We start from the raw sequence: 18926 nt of genomic DNA on the forward strand, positions 1-18926 counted from the left end.
CATGCCTCTCCTACCACTGATGCAAGCTTAGATTTGCGGCTTGATCTATGATTAGATTTTTCTAACTGGTAGATATGGATTTGACATGCGATTTCGTGAACTATATTTAGCTGCAATAAGTATGAAGTGCTCAAGGGTGAGCTTTTGTTGCAGATCCATCATCCGTCTGTCTTTGTACGTCGTGATTTCTTTTATTTAAACGACATTTCCTTTAATACTGCGTGGTAATATTCCACCAAACTGCAATATAATGGTATTGGGTGAAATTGTAACACTTTATTTTAATCATACCCCTGGTGCAAAATTGATTCAGCCTTTGAGGTCACTTGATATACATGACTTTGCATATACTTGTAAGGAAACGTTTGAAAAATCTTCTTTTCCAAAAGCACAAGATCTAGATATAAACTGTTTGGTATGCATCATTGGCTATTGGTTAACTTCCATGTTGGTTCAAATCATTCCTCGGGTGTCAAAGTTGGCCAGCCCTTGGCTATACAATTTGCTCAGTCCCGGGGATCACTTGTTTTACATATACTTATATATAGAAAATCTTAATTGATTTCTTTAAACCTGCAATGATCAACGACCACTCTTTTCTAAACAACATTTTAATTCCGAAGAAGCAGCTTACTTCCTTAGCAACCATTTCTCCCATTAACAACCATTGCCATCATAACAACCGTCAACTTCATTATCAACCTTTTTTGTCTGAGTAACCAGTATGGCTTAGCAAGCACCCATTGTCTTATCATCAAATGACTTGTTTCCCTAGTTAAACAAGGTACCTAGGTGAGAGATATATAATGCCAGATCTCTTTTTATCACCAGAATGACCTGCAGTTTATATCGGCATTAATATCGCTTTGAGAACTAGCATCACTAGGTGCGCTTAGTACTATAATTGTGCAAGAAACTGGTGTGCTACAACACAAGGTACACTCGGGACACTAGTATCGAGATGTAACGTAGATCTTGCTAAGTAGATCGAATCACAACATGTATCATATCAAGCAAACTAAGTCGTATCATAGACATGTGGGTATAGGAAGAAGAAACTGTATGTGTCTCTTATTTCTCCGGACTGGCAATAAGGATGACATTGAGAAGACCAAACTTAAATATTTTACCCGTCAATGGAGCTCATTAAGTACAATATATTGCTAACATGGGAACAAACAATTTTCCTTGTTAAAATTTGACTCGGGAAGAAATTTAAATAACTACAGTGTCAGAGTGTATTCGCTGTGGAACATCACAATGTTCGCTTTCGCTTAGATACTATTGTTTTGCAATTAAAACCACCGGCATAACGTCAAAGTCCAATAGACACAAAAAGAGGCAGAGAACACAAAAACTATTTTGCCCCTACATAACCCGACTGACATACTCCAGATCCATACAATATGTTTATTAACAAACGTTGGGTGGCATTTAAACGGCCATGAGAGAATTGCTCCTAAAATACCACTTTGGTATAGCTTAATGAGAAGACGGTTGTGCCCAATGCGATCAAAAGCTTTCGAAATGTCTCTGAAAACTGTTCATACTGTTTTGTCTTTGCAGGGAGAAACAGGAGAAATGATGAATGGTTGACTGACAGTAGAGGAAGCCAGATAAAAAACAAAATCCAGAGTTTCGGTAGTTTCAAATGCCTGTCCACGAAGTTACAAGTTAAAAATGTATTAGACGGGATTACATATTTCCATTACGATTGTTTTAAAAATACATTGTATTTCAAACAGATAATGTTGCCTTGCCGGTCTTGACGACTTTGATGCAGTCATGAATATATGGAAGTGGTATATAAAGATGGGGCAAATATCGGGTTTCCGTTGTTGCAACAACATTTTGGAGGTTGATTGTAAACTGTGTGATGGACCATTGTTCAAACAACAACACGAACGCAAGACGCTACGTAGGAGAAATATGATATTTTTTGGGCTGGGGTTCTAATGCAAGTTGGACTACAAGCTATCTATCCCGACATGAGAAGGTATTGTTCACTTGTTTTGTGCTAGTGATAATTGCAGAATAGACTAACCCACATCTAGTCCAGCCTTAAGTAATTTACAAGATATGCCTTGTCCGAAGTAATTGCTGTTCCAAAATTGATTTGCAAATATTCTGAAACATGAAACGAGGAAGACAGTACAATGGATAATGAGAACAACCGGTTGGTCTAAATATGCGTCACCAATATCTTTTCAATGACATTTTTGGGGTTTAATAACACGACGTTACACAGAATATAAAATTAAATAGACTCTCTCATCACTTGTCCGTTGTTGCATCACATTTATGGAGGTCATTAGTTATACCCCAGTGCCTTACGGTTTAAGGGTTTAACACTTTTGTTTAGATTTTAAAGCTAGACGGTTATATCAGAAGTCAATTTAAGTCGGATTTACTGCATTAAACACATTCGAAATACGCCACCAAAACAACACTTTATTTGTTTTATTTCATAACGTAACATAGTCTACCTCAGGTACAAAATGAGTATTAAATATAATATATTGAAAAAAATAGTACAAGTATGCAATATTATAAATATCTAGTTATTATGACTATTGGACAAGCACTCTGCCCGAGTTAATAGATTCATTGACAATTTATTGTTCATCATTTGTTTATTTATTGTGTCTGAATACAAGGAGTCTAATGCGAAAATAAGTCCTGTAAAAGTTCTTATTTTGCAAATGATTGTGTCTATTAAGCGGCAATCGGTTCTGTTTTTATATTTTTTGAAATTTATCTCTTACTCAAATCAAACACTGAATCAACGTTTTATTTTATTACCAAATCGCTTGTTTAAGTTTGTTTATGAGGATAATATGAATGGCTTCACAGGACTCGTTTTCGCGGCCGGCGTCACATATATGAGAAAACCGCTACTTATAAGCACGCGCCGTTGCATGGGTAAATGTTTTTATTGTAATCTAAAGTAAAAATCAGAATATCATGAACACATATAAGTATATTTTAATTAAAAAGCCCTGTAAGCATATCTGGGACATGGTTATGAGAAAATCAAGCGACTTACTTTATAAAAAGTGTGTATCATATCATACATATATAAAAGGCCATTATCATATCGCTACAATTGATGACTTGTTGAAACATATACACACCCATTTGCATTTACTGACATTCGCCATTGATTGTCAAACTTAAATTATGCTTATAAACTTTAGTCCTTAGCATAAGCTCTGATAAATTACTCTAAATTTTCCCTAAGGCCTCAAAATGTTGAGGTTTATCCATCTTAAATCAATTTAATGTTTCGAAGTAAACTGTTTAAGCACACCAATATGTCGATAAAGCTTTTCTACTGAATTAATTTGTGTATTGTTTTTATCGTCTGTATCTGTGTCGATGAAATCCGTCTTGCCACTTAAGTGTCTTCTCACTCCTACACGCGTATTTTCCACTGGTACTTTATCCTTCCTTGTTAATGTCGGCTCTGCTAAATCACCAATAGTGATGAATGTTATGTTATCTTTGTATTCTATCACTGCTCTTCCCATGTCACTATTTGAGTTGCTTTCAGCATTTTCAGAGACTAATGATGAACGTCTGCTTTTAGGAGAAAGGGTAGAGTATGAGTCTCGTGACAAATTCAATATTTCATAGTCATTTGAACTACTGCGCGTGGTACTGTCTATCTCATGTTTATCAGTTGATGAAACATTGGGGGTAACATTTATAATTGAAACATATCTATCATCCCCACTACTTTCATCAAATGGAAAGGTTCTTTTGTTGAGTTTTGGTCTGCTCTTTTGTTTAAGTACCGGACGGTCTGGCAACATCGGTCCCAAGCGTTCAGAACCTGCAATCATGTCTTCCACATCTCGTGACCAAGAGGTTGTTTGTATTCTAGTTTTATCTTTGCTGAGTGTCATTATTAGTTGAGAAGATTTCAAAGAGTTCGGTGCATTGTTCAACTGTTGTTGAGACCTCATTGTAAGATTTGCGTATGATTCAATGGGCGTTGTTCCCAGACTTTTGTATAAATCACCATCGGACAAAATATTTGTCCCTGAATCTTCAGATACTACACTAACTTGTGAACTTTGGGGTAACATCTGTTTTTTCTTTCGTTTACAACTTTGAAACCCAGGGGTCAACGACGTGAAACCAGTAAAAAGAGGTAGAACGAACGTGGTAATTAGCATTACAAGAACCAACATTGCACGATCTAGAAATATCATTACTAATATTCCCACCACAAGTGAAAACAATGAATATCCCCACAAATGTTTAAAACTGGAAATAAATGGATTGGAATTCTTAAAATCTTCTTCCACTGCACGCTGTGGTACCCACTTTGCATTGAGGGAAATGTTGGCATACAACGCTCGCCAAATGCGGACACATCCAACGAGAGCCTCAGGAGTGAATTGAAATATGGATGCAATTGTTTCTAAAACAACATATTTGTAATTTTCACGATTACATGTTGCAAACTTTGGAAACACTAAGACACTAAACATAACAATAATGATCGATGCATATCTGTATCGCAGATGGACAGCAATGTGCAAAAGAATGTAAAGAAGCAACGCTGGTTTCATTAACATTTGTCGTAATGCTGAGTGGGCGATGTATGAGGTAACAAAATCCAGCTTTGATTCAGTTCTTACTTTTGTTTTGTTAAACTTTGATTTCTGCAGCTTATGTTGTATCCACCGCATTGGTTTCCCAAAAGCATGTTTCCAAAAGTACATGGCGAGAAGAATTTCACCTCTATTCCATCTCCGTTCTCGTATATTCCATGTGACATAGTTATGACTGGGAGCTTCCAGTAGGTACACGCTACCAGCATACAGCGGCTTTAAAAGGGATGCTTCAAAAGTATCATGGCTCAGAACATCAACAGGGACCCTCTCAATGAGATTATTCTTCGTGCCGATAACGTTGTCGATATATAGTTTATTTTTTATCAATGCTTTTCCAAAGTATGATGATTGATCGAAAAGGGCCATGATGGCATTTGTCAATGGTTCATAAATGCTTTGTCGCATGGATTCAAGATGCATGAATAATGTGTCATCACTGGTACAATGAAGTTTGATGGATGGTTGAATGATTCCTCGCTCTGGATTTGCGGCGGCGATCTTGAGCATTTCAAATACGCTCCCGCGCGCAATGCCAGTGTCGGCGTCTAATACTAGCGTATAATCGAACTTTCTTTCAAATATATTAGAAACGTCTTCGCTTGGATGAAAAAGAGCTTCGCCAACTTCCCGAGCTGACCGACCATAATAATCGCAGTCACAGTAGGAATACGCTTCGAATTCGCCTTCCGAGAGCAACATTAAGTCTTGATACTGGCCACATTTTCTGAGAACACGACTTACACGATGCACAACCATGAACTCCCTTGCATATCTGTCACATATGTCCTCTAAATATTCGGTAACAAACACATTTCTTTCAACATCCACATACATTGCCCAAACATTGTGCAAATGTATTGGGTCAACTAGATCATATTCACCCCGTGCAAACGCAAGCCCTTCTCTATATAAGTCATCGTACAAAATAGCTCTGTATGTATCTCGTATTTGTAACTCGTATTCCTTTAGTTCTTCATCACCCGTTGCACTAACTAATACTGCAGAAACATTAGGACTCAGGTTTCCCACGAAAGCCATGTACATTGTCTCTATACATTCCAAGATGTCATCTTTTCCCGTAGCCAGAAGATTGTAATTTAAAATCACGGTTAAGCGATCGCATGGAGCCCTCTTGGCCTCTCTGCGTTCTCCTCCGATGATGAGTGTAGCGATGGTCTGCACCGGAAACTCGAGCACAGATCCTTGTAGCACACCAAGAACAACAACGATGAGTATGCCGTTCACTGTATCTGTACGTCCCCAGTCTATGTTGATTATATTCAGCACTATGCATATCAGCGCCAACAATATCCATATCGAAAAGTACAAAAACACTCGAAAAGTACGTCTCATTATTCAGCTTATTAATGCTTAGAATAACCGCCTGATTGTTCATTATTTCACAAAAACTTTTCACGTTCCATCAAACCAGATAATCCAAATTTTCAAAATTGTATGTACATTGATAATACCACATAGTGCGTTCTTCATTGTGTTTCATCCCCCCATCCAAACAACAGTGGATTATTATTCCAAGGTTCTTTGTTCTTTATGTCATCGTTGTGTCAACCTGAAAGAAAATATACTTTTTCATTTAATATGTCACACATGTATAATCTGAAACGAAATTAAAAAAGGCAAAAGTAAGTATAAACAGATTTGTTTTGACAGATGACTCCGCCATTCCAGCTATTATAAATAAATAAATTACGATAGATCGGTATTGATGGACATAATAAAATACATTACCACTTTGAATGAATGAGAACATTTGTTGTTTACGTTGTGTTTGATATATTAGCAGAAATAAAGGTTTTTTACTAGCCAATATACACAAAAAATGATAATTGGTCTCAAATGTTGGATGTACAGATTTGATTTAAATACAAGCGGTTCATTACATGCTTTCATAATGAAAAACAAAATGATTTTAATATGTATGATTCCCTTTTGAATGAATGAGACTATTTTCAATTTAGGGTTTCTTTGATTTATTAGCAGAAATAATAAAATGTTGTAGTTTTTTTATCTATAGACTTAATAAACTAGCCTCGGTTATGCCGTACACGAGATCGACATAGTTTATTGATTGGTTGTTGAGTTATCGCATTTTCATTTGAACACCTACCACAGCGAACAACTTAAATATTTGTTGCTGTTAAGCTTTATTAGGTCTTTAGCTTAAGAGTTATCGGAGGGGACTGTATCCAGCCCTATTTTGTAAGTACCCTTCTGGCCTCATGAAGACTAGCATGTATACACATTTGCCTTTATAGAATTGAATGCTTAAGCTTATCAAACACTTCTTTTGTTTTGTTTAAAAAAATATTTTGTGAATATTAATACCTGCACACTCAGTATATTTGGCCGTTGAAAGCTCAAATTACTTCAAAAAAAATACATGTCTAACACTATTTAGTCAACTTATTTAGGTTTTGAACAGCAATTTTCCCTTTTCCCTTTCCCAAATTTTCCCAATGTTGTTTTCTGCATTTACCCGAATCTCCATAGCAAACCGGGCCTGCATTCACCCGAACCTCCCTAGCCAACCGAGGCTGCATTCACTCAAACCTCCCTAACCAACAGGGCCTGCATTAACCCGAACCTCCCTAGAAAACTGGGCCTGTATTCATCAGAACCTCTTTAGCAAACCGGGCATGCATTAACCCAAACCTCTATAGCAAAATGGGCCTGCATTCACCCGAACCGCCCTAGAAAACCGGGCTTATATTTACCCGAACTCCCTAGAAAACCGATTCTGCTTTTACCCGGACCGCCCTCGCAAACCAAGCCTGCATTCAGCCGAACCTCCCTAGCAAATCGGGCCTTCTTTCCCCGAACCTCCCTAGCAAATCGGGCCTTCTTTCCCCGAACCTCACTAGCAAATCGGGCATTTAAATATCCGCAACTCCCTAGCGAACAGATTCCGCATTTACCCGATCCTCCCTAGCACACCGGGCCTGCATTCACTGAACCTCAACCGCCAACCGGGCCTGCATTCAACCCGAACCCTCTTAGGAAACCGGGCCTGCATATCATTTAGGCTTATCAATCCTAGTTGCAACATATCTATCATGATATAGTGTTACACCATTCACACCATGACCAACAGAAACAAACAAAAAGTATGGTCTACACAAGAATCACCTTTACGAACATCAAACAAAACAATCAAGGAGAACGATAGAGAGAACATATTCATCATAAAGTCTATCAATCCATGTTACGGTTACCGCCTCGGAATTTCAAGGTTGAAATGAAAAGAGGGCGTTAAATCAGTTTTTCGAGTTATCATCTGACAGTTATGGTTTATCGGACTTCATAATATTTTCTTACGACAGACTTTAGTACCGCAAATCGAAACAATTATCGTCAGATTTACATTTAGTTATATCGGTAACTACATGTATCATGAAACAAGCTAATTGTATTAAATATGCACTCTTACTCCCAAATAAGATTTACCACAATTGGAAATATTGTTTTAATTTTCCAAAACTGATGAATAAATGTCGAAAACAATGGTTCTTATTAAGGATACCGAGTTTGATTTGAAAAAAATGAACATAAAACATGGTATTTCTACCTTATGAGACTAAAAAAAGACCACAGTAAATATTTTAAGCATTCACCAATCATTTAATGTATTTGCGCTTTCTGCTATTAAATACACGGTTACAATCTTGTTATCAGTAGTTGATAGTTTTCATAAATGCATTATTAATAAGTAGTTAAAGGTGTATCAGTCAAAAATAATGTTGTTATACATTCGTATGAATTCATTTTGAATTTGAGTGTCGCTTTAAGAATCATCAATATACATTGTTTTATTCTTAGGTAAGGACAGGTACTTATCGGTTTCAGTTTGAAGCAACTCAATTATTAATTTGGAATCGAATTGTATTGCCTGTAGACAGAATTTTAAAAAATAAGTAAAAAAAGTAAAACGTTTGTCTCGCCTACAATCTTTCAACATATTCAACCTTTTCAGTGCTGCAATTATGTTGTGTTATTATTCAAACAAACAACATTATCTTTAGGACTCTTAATCATAATTATATATGTTCAAATAGAAAATATAATTATTACAATGGGGTTAAAAGGGCCTTGATTTCACCTCCTGGTTACGAAAATGCAAATCTTTGTCTTTTCAAATCAACTTTTGCACTGGAAATTCCTTAAATACTTAATACTAATGAGCACATTCTCATCATTTAGAAATAATGAATTCAACTGGATCAGCATGCAAAGTATGATGCCTTTTTCAGACATTCAATTTCCAATACAACTTTTATTTCAAACGCGAATTTCGCGAAGATACAGCTGTTAAATATATGTGCTACTGATGATCGCCGATAAATGTTAAATTATATTGTTTTGTCAAAATATCATCTTCTTGACAACAAAGCACATTTTGAAGCGGTCAAAGGAATTAAGTTTTGTACTCCTGTCTCACTGGCGCTTCCTCTTTCCCCAACCCTAACCGTAACCCCGCTGGCGCTTTCAAGGCGAAAGCTCTAACATTAAACAAAATGTTTTGAATGCAGTTGTGACGTTTTGCGTATCTCGTTTAAGAGTATGTTAGACCCTTTATCATAGTTCTTCATTAACTAACAAAAATTCAAGTGGGATTGTCCCTGCAATTTTTCAATACATTTTTCTACATTGTTTTGAATACTCAGTTGTTAAACTTAAACTTGAGTCCTGAACACAAACTTTTAAAGCAATGCTGGAGAATAGATAGTTGCCACGTCAAAATGGAATGCTCATCTTAGAAACGAAAAGCAAAATAATGGCACCAATATTGCCTTGATTGATTGTATTGCTGCAAAACTATTCATATTACTAGTGACGCAGTCATCGACTGTAATCGTCCATTTTAGGCCAATTCGGTTTTAATTGTAAAGAATTGGCCATAATAGAAAAAAAATGCCATTTTTTGTAGAAAAAACAGTCGATTATACTCTTACAATTTGATCCCCGTAATATAAATGACAAATGAAGTTTCGCAAGTAAGATTTATTACTAAAACAGTTTATAGTTTATGCATATCACATGACTGGCGGAAATCTCCGCCTGTCTTCTTCGGCTTTATACATAAATCGATTTTTTTAAATAGGCTTCCTAAACAAGAAAAAATATATTTTTGGTGTTGAAAAGTAACACTCGAATTGAATGCAACTGCAAGCAACCGGGTTTTGGTGATGAAATGAAGTATAAATAATGAACAAACCAGTTTACGAGCGTAAAAAAGTAACAAAAGCGACCATTTGTTATTTTATCGTCAGATCATATAAGATACATGGTACATACGAATCATTTTGTGAATTAACGCATAAAATATCAATTTATACCAGTGATGTCGTACTTAAAAACAATAAAGCTTAATCATATGTGTTTTTTCTGTTTGAATGTGGTGCATTGGATGTTTTCATTGAACATTTGAAAGACAATATAACTGTTTGAATAACTGACAGCCAAGCGTATCTGTGAAGGGAATAGGTATTTTTGACAAGAATAGTTTTTTAAAGCATCTTTCTTGTACAGTTCGCTGAGTATATGATTTTCAAATAAAACTTATGTGCAATATTCATCAAGTGATGTGTACGATGTGTTTTTACATCATTGCATATATAATGCGAAACAAATATTAGTGATAAATAAACATTGTCAGCGGTTCGAGTGATTGTTACGTTTCAAGGCGAAACCGAACTTAAATTGTATTGATTTATACATGATGTTTCTTAAGCTTATCTGTCGTACGTGTTTTGTGTCGTCTGCATTTTTCGATCGATGAAATTATGTAAACGCCCTTGTATGATTTAAGGGTGCGGTCGTTTTTATCATTTTGGAAAATTTGAAATACATATACGAGCATGAAAGTAAGAAATTAAATGAATGATAAACATCTGAACATAACAAAGTGAAAACCTTAACATAACGATGATAATACAATGCATATTTTATTAATGGATTGATAAACAATGTCTTCAGCTGGAAGATTGAGGCATCGCCATGTAAGAGGTGCTATGTAATACTTTACAATAAACTCATTAATATATCGTAATTTGTCAACGTTCAAATGCTTATATTTATGTTTGACATGATAAAGGAGCATATTTTGAACAATGATGTCTTTCATGTCGCGTTCATGCCAGACGGAAGCCTCACAAGAAACTGTCAAGTGGAGACTCAAGCCGTTTTATTCACAAAAGTACTGGAGCAGATGCGGTCAATTTTGAGCAAAAAAAAAAAAAGCATTTAAAACATATCCATAAGTTTTCCAAATACCTCGTAGAGCACGGAGTCTGCGAAATTAATCATTTTAATCGGTACCATTCTTATTGCATTTAGTAGCATCGTTTGGTACTGAAAGTCTACAAAGTTACTTTAATATTGAGAAATTGAAAGAGTACAATCCAAAAACAGACGGTGAATATATATTTTCGACTTCCAGGAACTAAGCAGGGGATCCAACGTAAATTTTGTGTTGCGTAATTTTCAGTGCGGGACATGTTAAAAAAATGCGAAACAAAATGACGGAATTTCCGAGTATTTTGGTGTGTTCGAAGGTTATTTCGACCTGGTAAGTAAGTTAGACCATTTTAACCGCAACACGATTCATAGCATAACAAATATACCGATTAAAAAGTTTTTAATAACGCACAGCATACTCAGTGCTTAGGACTTATGTTAAGATATTTAAATAATATCTTTAAAAATACACATTTTCCTTCTCGAATATCAGTTTCGATCCCATTGTTGGATTGTCATTGTCTGTTTTGACAAACGCTCTTATGCTTGTCCTTGTTAATTGGATCTACTAGATAAAGGTAATTGCTAATTGCCTTTTTTGTTTCTACTTTGAAGCGTTATTAACATAATACCAATTAAGGAAAAGCAATAAATTGTTAGTTTAAACATAACTTATTGAATAAAAAGCAAACCGGTTTTTTGTTGTTATTGTGATTGCTCTAACTAATTGTTTTAAGAACTTCAATTGATCAAGTTGAAACATTTAATGTAATACCAAAAACTGCTTTTTTGGTGGGAAAATACATTTGTAAGCACTGTCACATAGGGTGGAAGCAGTGATAATTGACATGAACACTCAATTATAGTGTCATTATAAAGAAATGCTGACTTTATTGCATTCAAACTTTTTACACGATATTTATCTTACATATGATAGATACTTTTTATAATGAACAATTTACGTAACATTTGGTCTTATGAAAAACACTTCAATTTTTTTTGGAATCACAATCAACAAGCGTCTAATGTGTATTTAATTACATAGGATAGGTAAACACTTAAAACGATTCAAACCAACGTACCAAAGCAATTAACATTCGAAATAATAGATATATACATAATATCTTCATAATATGAATGAGTATTGATCATTTTGTTTTTGAATGTCCATTGTATAATGATATTCGAAAGTCTTTATTGCCATCCTACTATTTACGACATCCTAGTATGCACAAATTTAAGGAGTTAATTAACACTAAAAATAAAGGAACATTGAAGAATTTAAGTGTATTTGTTTACAAAGCTGTTCAATTGATGTCAAATAGACATTTTGCAACTGTCTAGTATTTGAGCCATTGTCATAAAATCTATTAGTAAATATGTTACCGCAGAAGTACATATTGTTTGTATTTGTCACAATTGTGTTATTTATGCCTCATGGGTCTACGACCTTCTGGTTAAGTATAAATAAAACTTGAAATATGAAAACTTAAAATTTGAAAACATAATACATACAGCTTTTCAAAAATAAAAACAAATATAAGATTGCCATGTTGGCACGGATTCAGGAGGAGCTCCATATCCCAGTGGACTTAAAGTTCAATATGGAAGAAATATGTGCAAAGGTTACATCATAACACACCATTATAGACAAACAAAAACGCAAATGCTCGAGGGGGACTCATTTAAACATATTAAAATGACAATGAAAAATTACAGGCACAAGCATGTAGTCGAAAATTCAAAATTAACCCTGTTTAGGGGCACAATTCCGGTTGCAGGAAGAGGAGGAGCACGGCCGCCGTTGCTTCTCCCTCTAACGTAAAATCCTGGATCAGTCCTTATTTAAATCTCAGCTACTAGACATTTTTGTTGAACAGTTAATAGACATTAACACTTTATATAGTACAACGACTGTAAAATACATCTTTACACTTAACTGACCTGTTTACGATTAACAATGATGTGACGCCATTATTTATTGATAAAAATGTGTTGATGCATGTGTGGTCTATGATCACACAGATTTAAACCTTTTATTTGCTAAGGCAGATTTTGTGAGATTGTTATATGTTCAAACATTAATTGCATTATATATTTGAAAAGGTTTTGCATTAGATACTCTGAATTGTATTGCTTCGTCAGCAGGTAGAGTTGGTATCCCTAATCAAAGTACTGAGGGGGTACCTATTTGTTTATTATAATTTGTTTTATATTTAAATTTCCTCAATATAATGCATACTTTGATAAGATTTACCATTTACGTGTTAACTTTATTCGGGAGTTTTGGGTTATGTTGTGCACACAAACTGGTTTAAATCTCAAGTAAATTTACATTTTACTGACCGTTCCAAGACGGATCCTAACAATCTTGAGGCCCTTAGTTTTTTATATGTAGTGAGTTGTTGGTGGAATTTTGTGTTGTTGTTCCATGTTTCTGGTTTGTGATTGTTTTTTTGTGTTCTATGTCATTGGCGCTGTCCTTATTTTTCCAATAAGTATCAGCCTATACATGGAAAAGAAATATAAACTAATAAACGGAGTATATGCATGTCTATTTTGATCACGCTTTTGTGAAAATATATGTTAATGTTCAGAAATGTTCAAAAAGACGTTAAACGAGGGTTCTTCAAACGAAGTTCTAGTTTATGGTAGGTAAAATTCAAGCCACAAAATATAAACAAAATCGATAGATTTTAACCCTACCAATAAGAATTCCTGCATTTTATGTTGTCCTACTAATAAGCTAAAGGATATCGTGTTTATTTTGAAAGAAAAATGCAGAAAACATCGCACTTTTACCTTATGAGACGATAGTTGATCACTGTAAATATTTTAAAACCCACCAGTTATTTAATATTTGTGCGATTTAAGCTATTTAATAAAAGGTTACAATATTGTTATGAGTAATAACGTGTTCCATAAATGCTTTACTTAGTAGTTAAAGGTTAAAACTCAAAATGTATGTTTGTTACATATGTGTATGTATTTATTTTAAATCACTTTTAGAATGGTGTACACACACAGTGCTCTTCAAAAACTTGTCTTGTATTATATAATTGCCCCGAAAGCACTTTCTCAGAATATGAAATACTTAAAGTATCGAATACATAAATCTGGAAGAAAAGGCTAGGGTACAAGTTCAATTTTGGTTTGGGTCTAGAAATGACATCACCCCCACTATTTTGATGGGCTAGGAAATTTAATTGGAAAAAGTGATTCTAAGCAACGTGTTCGTAGTCAGAATAATATGTATACACTCTAGTCTGAAATCTGAGCATTATACGCATTCTCTCGAACTACATATCATCCACCTCCATCTACCATATCTTGCATAGCAGCAATATGCTCTACCGTAAAATGCGTTTTTGCAGCCTACGGTGTCAATATTGAATTATTTAAAGTCTTCAATTGTCTTGTTTTGATCGCACTGACTTTAAGTTTAATGTCTGATGTTCTTAATTCATTACCCATTTCTAATATTGGCTAGTGTTTATGAGATGTACTTCATAAAAAGTGAATACCTTTCTCATTAATAAATCAAATTGTACGAATATTTCATGTAAATGAAGATGAAAAACAGACTACATATCTTGTAAGTACTATACCTCTGTTTAAGAAAGAAATATCATTTGTAACATTTTGAAGCATTCTTTTGTTAGTTTTTAAAGTATTAGATACTTTTAAGAGCAAACTTAGAATTAATCATAGTACGATACTCGTCCCATCCATCAACATAAAATTAAAATTGTTGCAGTCAAAGGGACAAAGACATTTAAACGACATAGCTCAAAATTATTACCTAATATATCAAGTTTGAGGGAAACCAAGGTTTTTATATATTTGAGTAATTCATTGTAATCAATTTCAACTGAGATTTAAATATAAAATTTCATTAATGAAATAAAAACAAACTAAGAAATACAAACGTAAGGCATTGCAATATGGCAACATAAGTAGTTTATTCCAACGTTGATCTCTCAATGGAGATCTGCAGCTGTACTGGTTGAGTTTGTAAATCCGAACAGTCTATAAATACCAAACACCTGTTAAATCACGCGTTTGTTTACCTCGATCAATAATTCGATGATCTAGATCGATACAAACGCTTGCCTTAGCAACGAATGCGAATTTTCTTCAAGTTTAGGTGAGTATCTTTCTTATAAATCCCTGTCAAACTCATAATCAGGAGAAATGTAAATATGCAGCACGCGGGGAATGACGTTTTAAATGGCACTGTATTCAATATCATGGCTAAGGAATGTTCTTAGATTTTTGGAAGCAAGGGACACAACTCAAATTTTCTAAGATTATATTCTGTGCGAGTTGATTCCCATTCCCATTGTGTGTTTTATTAGAAATGAAAACAAACTATAACGGAATAGCAATCTAATTTTAGAAAAAAAATATAATTTTAAAAGCGATCGGGATTTACATACTCCATTCCGATTGAATAGTGATTTACTGTGCTTGAAATGAACGTTTTGCGTTTATGAATCAAACTATTTTGTGAATGTGTAATTCAGCAGAGGCTGAGGTTTGAACCAAACATTATTAATGTTTGAAGTTACTAGAACCAAAACTCGCAAAGATATTGTTAAAAAACTGTCAAAACTGTTCGGATTAACAAACTCAACCAGTATGGTTCACTGCTGAAAGCTCGATTTTTTTTTAGTTTTTATATAGTATATATGCACTGTGCTGTTTGTGGATTTTTGTGCTGTTGTTCCATGTTTTTTTTTTGTGATTTTTTGTTTGTGAGGTCTATGTCTTTGGCGTTAACACTTTGCCATTAAACGGGGTTTACGTTCAAAATGTTGGCTTTTGAGCTTGTTTCAGTAGTTTTTCATATTGATATTAAACCGTTCATCGGTAATCTTTACAAACCATTTTCGAGGCGGTCACTACGAGATGTATTTTTTTAACCCGGGTGCTCGATAGCCTGTAAATCCCATTCTGACCAATACACTGATTTTAGCTTTTCAAATCACTTATACTCACTAACTACAATACTACCAAGAATTATCAATAAAGGTATTGTAATTAATGTAGTGTATGTTCTTAAAGTTGATGCTGGCTTCGAATGAATATATAGACTTAATTCAAGCTGAGTTTTGACCCGAACTCGATTTATCGCATAAATAGGTTTTAGCATACATGTATTTGAATTCATTATCTGAGTGCAAACGTGATTCTTTTTCAAATCGAGGTTTTCCGACTTTGGGTTATAAATCCCGTAACATGACCTCTTTCCTTATAACCCACACATCTTATTTTATCTCTTGTTCATAGGGAGCCATTCATAATATCTGCTGTATCCCCCATATATCACTAATACTATTAAAGCATAATATTACAACAGTGAAGTATTCAACGAACAGATATACCATCAAACACTCAGAGTTAGGAGTTCAAATAATGGTTGTATACTCAATTGTTTTTTCGCTGACAGTTCCAATGCGAAACCCCATTTTTTTTTCGATTGTTACGAACCCTTATCAATCGGATGTCACATTGACTTACTTGTCTGGGTTAAATGTGTTGTGCGTTTTGCACAATTGCAAATATATGTTGTTGTAGCATCTGATAGAATATAGGATCCACTTGAACATTTTAAGTGATAACGATACAATTCCATCAATACATTCCCATTCGCATCAATTGCTACAACAACATGTATGTATACCGTATAATGTAATAGAAATTTTGCATTTGTAGAATGGATATGATGTTAGAGTATACCCAAAAATGACAAACAAGAATGATGATATTTGTATTTTCATCATTCATTTGCCCTTTAAAGTTATTATAATAATTGATTTCAAAATTTATTTTAATGTGTGTAAAGAAAACAAAAAATTACCTTCAGTCTTTATCGAGAGATGGTAACTCACAATTGTTTCTCATTCATATCTAAGTACAATGTTATGTTGACAGTTAACAAAGAACAACGCCCTTTCTATGGTCGATTCATTTATATAGTTCGATTCATTTGATTTACGTGCCTTCAAGTCTTGCCTTTGTGCTTACAAACCGATGAAAGAGAATGAAACAGATAGATGTAAAAGAAATATTTGTGTGCCAAAAAGCTATACAAAGATGGTACTCACTTGTGCTATTAAAGGTTTATCCATCGGCGTAGGATCATATGCATGAATCACGTGTTGAAGTCGAAATAGCTTAGTTATCCGAAAGTTCTACATTTATACATAAACTTAGTTCATCTTTTAAACAGAACTTGAGTAGGTAGCATACATGGAGTATGAATAAAACTATACTAAACGCTGTTCTAATTTGTCATCGTTATTCATCTAAGAGGTGTGCTATAGGCGGCTCCTATAAATCTGTCAAATCTAAAACATTGTTTTCATTTTATGCAGTGCTCATCAGGCGAGACGTTATAAGCGTTACGTAGATAAACGTATCAAACGATATTTTACTAATCATTAAACTATAGGATGTGCGAATCCCTTGTACCGTAAACTATGAATGTTATTAGCACGCACGAAATACATTCATGCTTCGGACGTATTAGTACGGTCAAACGAGAGGAAGGAATATATTAAGGCGTATCGCATTATATATATTAAAGCTGCACACTCACAGATAAACCATTTTTACAACTTTTTAATATTTTGTCTTGGAAAGAGCAATTTTTTGCGTAAATATCTGCAAACCAATGATATAAGATTGCTGACAAAAAATCAAATCGTAGATTTTCATATTTTCGTTCGAAAATTAATGTTTTATGGTTTAAACCGTTTCCTTTTACTAACGGTTAAGGAAAATTGCATGAAAACATCAATTTTTGAACTTAAATATAAAAATCTGCTATCTAATTTTTTGTCAGCAGTCTTATATAAGTGGTTTCCATGAATTTTTTGGTTTCCAAAATTTGGCTCGTTCCAAGACAAAAAATATAAACCGTTGTACACATAGTATTTATTATTTAACTGAAATTTAATTTGTACCATGTAACATGGATCGCACTGATGTTTAAGGTACTTAATAAATGCGTTAAATCTAGAATTTGAACCTTTTGCCTCACCTGAGAAAATCTGAAATGAAGTACAAAAGTTGAACACGTTTGTTAACACAGTCGAACCCCTTTGGCGCGAGCTCCCATGGATCGGCAATAAAAACGTCGAGCCTCGGAAAAATGCTTACCTTCAGTATATAGAAATCAGTTCTTGACAACCAAATCGAGCAAACGAGGAATTATAGCCAAGCGAGTTCGTTCAAATGATGTTCGACTGTAGTTTTAAGATTCAGATAGCTTAAACTGCGAAAATGTTATAATTTATTCCTTAACTCAATCATAACAAAATATATAATTGATGAAAATAGAAGTGACATGTCGTCAATGATTAATGAATTCATTTGTCATACTCTTTTCAAAAGCATTATAGGTTTGACCTCATATGCATTTTCGTGAGTTACAGTAACTTTGCCTTTTACTCTTTTTCGGGAAACCCTCCATTACGGAAACCGAAATTCTAGTTTTAAGAATTGGTGGATATGTCAAGGGAATCATTGTTTACCAAGCGAAATTATAATGCACCGCATATTTATTGCTCAAAATGTATATATAGCATGATGGAAACATTGACAAGCCCAGTAAAACAAATACCAAAGATCCTGTTTTAAGGCAAGTTTCATAAACTAGACTCAACTATGAAAATATATGAAGTGTTTCAAAAATACTAAATCTTAATTAAAATATGCCATATTCCACTCAAATTTCTAGATAAAAGCGCAAGAATAGTTAATACTAGCAACACATTTTATTTAGTACTTTCATTCTAAAAATAGAATTGGATATTTAACACTTCGAAATTAGTGTCATTCATGTCGATTTATTTAGCTTTGTATTGACCACTTATTATGTTGATTAATGCACAATATATATATATATATTTATTATTAATATTTCATAGTTTATTTCAGTCTCGTCAATAAATATATAATACATTTCTAATGTAAAAACGATAATAAAAAGTATTGCCACTCACATAGGAGTTATAAGAGACTATTATCTTTCTTTTA

General features: G+C 34.1%; 1 protein-coding gene across 1 annotated transcript; it reads right to left on the bottom strand.

Annotated features, from left to right (window-relative positions):
* Positions 1–2445: 2445 nt before the first annotated feature.
* LOC128210397 (uncharacterized) lies at positions 2446–17221 on the bottom strand. The gene is made up of 2 exons (XM_052914740.1): positions 16991–17221; positions 2446–6195 (listed from the first exon to the last, which is right to left on the bottom strand). The coding sequence occupies exon 2, from the start codon at positions 5976–5978 to the stop codon at positions 3279–3281; it is 2700 nt and encodes an 899-aa protein (XP_052770700.1). The 5' UTR covers positions 5979–6195; positions 16991–17221; the 3' UTR covers positions 2446–3278.
* Between the last annotated feature and the right edge of the window lie 1705 nt (positions 17222–18926).

Source organism: Mya arenaria, chromosome 12 (assembly GCF_026914265.1).
Source record: "Mya arenaria isolate MELC-2E11 chromosome 12, ASM2691426v1".
Taxonomy (NCBI): Eukaryota; Metazoa; Mollusca; class Bivalvia; order Myida; family Myidae; genus Mya; species Mya arenaria.